This window comes from Archocentrus centrarchus, chromosome 19 (assembly GCF_007364275.1).
Source record: "Archocentrus centrarchus isolate MPI-CPG fArcCen1 chromosome 19, fArcCen1, whole genome shotgun sequence".
In the NCBI taxonomy this organism is placed as follows: domain Eukaryota; kingdom Metazoa; phylum Chordata; class Actinopteri; order Cichliformes; family Cichlidae; genus Archocentrus; species Archocentrus centrarchus.
This window is the reverse complement of record NC_044364.1, coordinates 26,526,562-26,531,772: the sequence shown is the minus strand read 5'-3', so window position 1 is coordinate 26,531,772 and position 5,211 is coordinate 26,526,562. Positions and strand designations below refer to the sequence as shown.

The following is a 5,211-nucleotide window of genomic DNA, read 5'->3' as shown; positions in this document are numbered from 1 at the left end:
AGATTGCAGGTGAGGGTGAGGTAGATGACTTTTTATGTACATCTCTGGGCTCTCCTTAGACTGTCTTCAATTGGTCCAGAATGCAGCGGCCAGACTTCTAAAAACCCAATGAATTAATGTAAAACTGTATGGTTGACAGCGTGTCTCTATGCTGGTGTCATGGTCTGTGTTTCTATTTGGTTACTGAGAACTTTACACTAAAAATACACTTTAAAATGATTAGATTTCTTTAAAGTCTAACTGTAAAAGACAGTGGATCCAGATATTTTTTCTCGTGGAAGAAAGTCTTTCTGGAACATCAGAAAGTTTCAAAGCAATCACATCCTGTTACTATAACAAATGTAAGTCTGAGAACATTTTGATGCATTACAAGAAACCTTTAATAAAACACTTTGAGAGACAACATGCAAACACAGCAGTACATGCACAAAGTAGTGTTCTCATCAACAGACAGCTGAGAGTAATTTGTATTTACAGTACATAAGTTTTAACAAAATCCACTGGCTAAAATGTACATTATATTACAAAGTAGTATTTCTCAGTAAACCTGCTAGTAACATTTAGTAAAAGAGAAGAATTCATCTATTTCAAATCACCAAATCAGAATCCATTCTTTTAGTGACACTGTTGCTACTTTATCACCACCGAGGTGCCGGTGCTTGTGTCGGTTTCAATGAACCTGCGAAACTCTTAAGAACGAGCCTGTGTTTCCACCGTGTTTCTGTAAACTGCTCCTTTACGTATGAGTGTGGGCGGGTCCTCGTCTGGACACAGAAGCTGAAGAGCGCAAACGTGGGAGAATACGTCCCCCTTTCTTGTGCTGCGCACACTCCAAACAAAACTACTGCAGCATCTGTGTGCAGCACAGAGGTAAACACAGACAGCAATTATAAGCAAGACAACAAGGATGCACTTTCCGTCCTTTTATCAGTGATATGAACTGATACAAAGCAGCAAGTTCACCCCTAAGAGCCCAACCTAATTCACAGTCATGAAAATCCCAGGGCTTTTCTCATATAATACACACCACCACCAGTGAAATACTGGTAGAAAACTTTACGTTGAGATGGCAGAGTCACACCCTTCTGCCACTTTCGTCAAGCGTTCTTGGTTTGAGACCAGCTAGCTTGCAGGGCCCAAGTTGAACCTATTTTTCGCCCAAGCACTGACCACTGAACGGTTCAAATACTGGCACCTGCACCGGCACTGGAATGCCGTCGGTGAAAAAGCAACCTGTATGGGAACTAGCATAATCACTGAAATGTTTTCTGGTCAGATGAGCTTCCTTCAGAGCCACTGCTAGTCTCCCTGGGCCCTATAACATCAAATACATTATAAATAGTCTTTATATGAGCACAAGCATTGTAGTGGACTGACATATACAAACTCAGGGAAACATTGCAGCAGAGTTAATACAGAGTGCAGTCTTAAATGAAGTGTTTCTAGAAACAGTACAATCTATTTTCTGCTTGGGTTCTTTAAATAACAAAACCTTAGGGTAAGCCTCTAGTATTTATTTTGTTTAAAATATTCTAAACTATGCACTAAAGAAAAAGAAAAATGAAACGATAAAAAATCCCGGGGCTCTTACAAACACACACATGGTGAAAGAACCTTTCACAGCAAACATGCAGCTGTAATGTTTTTAGTCTGCGTGGACTCTCATATGTGAATTAAGATGCGTTTTACGATTAAATCTTTTGCCACACTCATCACAGTGAAATGGTTTCTCTCCCGTGTGGAGTCTCATGTGTTCCTTAAGATGTGTCTTTTGGTTGAACCTTTGCCCACACTCATCGCAGCCATATGGCTTCTCTCCTGTGTGGACTCTCAAGTGAGTCTTAAGATCTGTGTTTCGGTAAAACCTTTTACCGCAATCCTTGCAACCAAAAGGTTTCTCCCCAGTGTGGACTCTCATGTGTGTCTTAAGGTGTGTCTTTCGTTTAAATGTTTTATCACAGTCGTTACAGTGAAAGGGTTTCTCTCCTGTGTGAACTCTCATGTGTGCTTTAAGATGTGTCTGCTGGTTAAACCTTTGTCCACAGTCATCACAGGCTAATGGTTTCTCTCCGGTGTGGACTCTCATGTGAGTTGTCAGATTTCCCTGTTGGCTGAACCTTTTACCGCATTCCTCACAAACAAACGGTTTCTCTCCAGTGTGAATTCTCATGTGTGTTTTAAGATGTATCTTCTGGTTAAATCTCTGTCCACAACTACTGCAGCTAAATGGTTTTTCACCTGTGTGAACTCTCATGTGTGTCCTGAGATCTGAAGTTCGGTTAAACCCTTTACCACAATAGTCACAACTGAATGCTTTCCCTCCATTGTGCATTTTCTTGTGTCTCTTAAATTCTGACTTTCGGTAAAATATTTCACTACACTCATCGCAGACAAATTGTTTCACTCCTGTTTGGACCACCTGAGAATCTACATTTTGCATTACCTCAGAGCTCTTATCACTCAAACAGCTAGAAGGGCTTTGTGCTGAATGGCATGTCAGCTGTTTCTGAAGACACTGCTTGTAGATAAACTGTTGACCCCACAAAGTGCAGCTTAAGAATTTTTTGGCAGCATTACAGTCCACATCAATATTTAAGTCTGACTCAAGTGCCCTGCTCTCCTTCCAGCCACTGTCGCTGTCTTCGTTTTCAGGCCCAGAATCATCAGTAGTCTCAGAATAGTCTGAAGCCTTTTCATCAATATTAGGTTTAAACTGATGATGTAGATCTGGGTCACTGCTTGATTCGGGTCCATCACTTTCAGGCTCTGCATCTCTGTTGTCTTCAGTTTGGCTTTGATGAAATGGTAAAAACTGAGGTTTTTCTTCATCATCTTCAGTTTTCACAGGAACAGCTGTGATTATGACCTTGATGATATCAGCTTCCTCCAGACCATTAATTTGCTGTCCCTCATGACTGGTCAAGAGTTCCTCCTGTTCCTCCTTTATGTGGAGGGTCTCTGGGTTCATGCTGGTCCAGACTGGGGTTTCACTCATGGGAAACTTCTTTAATCACCAACAGCTTCCAAAAATCTGCAGGAAATACAGAGATGAGAGAGAGCAGTTAGGGATATAATAGTGTGGATATTCAAACAAGAAGATTTCATGTTAAACAGTTAAATCCACTTGAAGAGCAGATGTTCAGCTTTAATTCAGCAGGTTGAACAAAAATGTTGCATTAACCATTAAAATTAAAGCTGATTTTATATGCAGCCCCTATTTTCAATTAAACTGCACAATTAAAAACAAAAACTTTGATGGGTGGGTGTAGGTTATTTCTTTATAAATTAATGTAATAAAAGGGGTGGGGAGGATGCCAGGTGTGGCATTTGCATCTGAAAACTGGCTATAAACCAACAACATCTGGTCAAGGAAGATCTCAATGCAGGTAAAACAGTTCATCTTTAGGCTGAAAAACAAAAAAGATAGAAATGGCCAAATCACTGGTTTGTTGCACCTTCTAAAAAAGTAACTCACTGAACAACATAAAAAAGACCAGAACATTCACAGAAGATGATGGTGAATGATCGAAGGATCTCTGGCAAGGAGGTTAAGTATAGAGGGCCACTTTCATTTAGCATAATATGAAATTTGGACAGTAAAGTTAAAATGTTGTAAATAAAGTTGGCATTTCAGTTAGTAGTACCATGGCTGCCTGTGCATTTGCCCTGTATTGATGTATTTGTGAAGTAATAGTTCAAAATCAGTGACATCATTTCTTTTTAGTGCATGAACCCAGTGTGGTGATAAACATCAGTATTTTGAACAGATCATGCAAAAAAACCCAAAAAAAACCACTTGTCTCTGGTAATAAACTTTAGGAGGCAGTGATAAGTGGATGCAAATGGATGGATGATTCTTTACCAGCAAGGCAAAACTGGACATTTTGGGTCATATCTTCACTCATACACTTCTCAAAATGAAATAATAAAAATTGGAAGACATAGTCGTATAGTTCTCAATGTAATGGCACAAACTGAAGGACTCAATTCAAAGAGAATTTTGAGCCATTTCTTGTATTTACTCTTGTGTGTTTTTATTTTATTTTAACAAGTTAGTTTTGATTTACTAGTTCCTTCCTGATGCAGCTCCCTGGAGCTGTTTATCTCCTCACAGGTTTAAACCGTGTGTGTGTGTCTGTGAGTGAGTGAGTGAGTGAATGAGTGAGTGAGAGAGAGAGAGGTTTAACCAATACATGCGTTATTTTCTATTTGTTTATTTGCACGTGTACCGATGGTGCCATATTTCCTTATTTGTTTGTATTTTCATATTTTTATTATTAAACTTTAAAGGTAAAAAAATATCGGATAGGTTACTGAAGTCCAAAAAAAACAACAAAACATAAAATGTGGGATCAGCCCTAACAGGATGTGAGTGTTTCTGCGCTTCCGGTTCGGACAAAGACGCTGGAAACTGTCCGACTCGCCATCTGCTCTCTTCCCCCCCTGCGGCTGCGGCCTGCTGCCGTCCGTTATTCAGAAGCAGTTCATCTGAAACGAGCCTATAAAATCTACAAGCGCACAAATGCTGCATTTTATCGCAGTTATCCCCGCAGACTGAATAAAAAGAACTTATACTGTAAAAATAACTTAGCTGTGTGCGCGCTGTAAACCGTCCGGGTGTCCGTCATACCCTCCCCGCTGAGTTCCGCCGTTTTCATTCGCGTTAATCCTTGAACAGTAACGACAAAAATAACCTAACTGGGCTTTGTTTTTTGTCATTCGTGAACCGATTGGGATTAACGGGAGCTAAGATGCTCCGTTCTTATCGTTACTTCATCCACCCTACGATGAGCTAGCAGCTAGTCGTTTCCTCCCGGAGATTCACTCCACGTTAAATCTAATTTTTCTTACCACCGGTTTGGTTTGTAACGACCTCCAGCTGCCGATGGACTCCGAGGGGTCTAATCTCCGGCTTTTATTCAAAAAGACGGACTCTCGGTGCTGTGCTATTGAAGGTCCACTTCGTTTATTGTCTCCTCTTTTTTCCCCGTTCTTCTTTGGTGAAGAGTGGATGACAAAGCGCGTTACCACCACCTTCTGGATTGGAGTGTAGACACCCAGAACTGCAGCCTTTGCAGCAAACCTTTTAAGCTGTATTTATGTGATTTGATTATATACATTCACTTTCGCTGAAATTAAAGGTCATTTACATACATTTACATATGTAGTGTGTTCTACTTCTGCTACAAAAGGTATTGTACAGACAATCTT

General features: G+C 40.3%; 1 protein-coding gene across 1 annotated transcript; it reads right to left on the bottom strand.

The window, feature by feature from the left end:
- Window positions 1-375: 375 nt before the first annotated feature.
- LOC115797964 (zinc finger protein OZF-like) lies at window positions 376-4,998 on the bottom strand. Its single transcript, XM_030754575.1, has 2 exons — window positions 4,852-4,998; window positions 376-3,031 (listed from the first exon to the last, which is right to left on the bottom strand). Exon 2 carries the CDS (start codon window positions 2,993-2,995, stop codon window positions 1,646-1,648), a length of 1,350 nt encoding a protein of 449 aa, XP_030610435.1. The 5' UTR covers window positions 2,996-3,031; window positions 4,852-4,998; the 3' UTR covers window positions 376-1,645.
- Window positions 4,999-5,211: the final 213 nt, after the last annotated feature.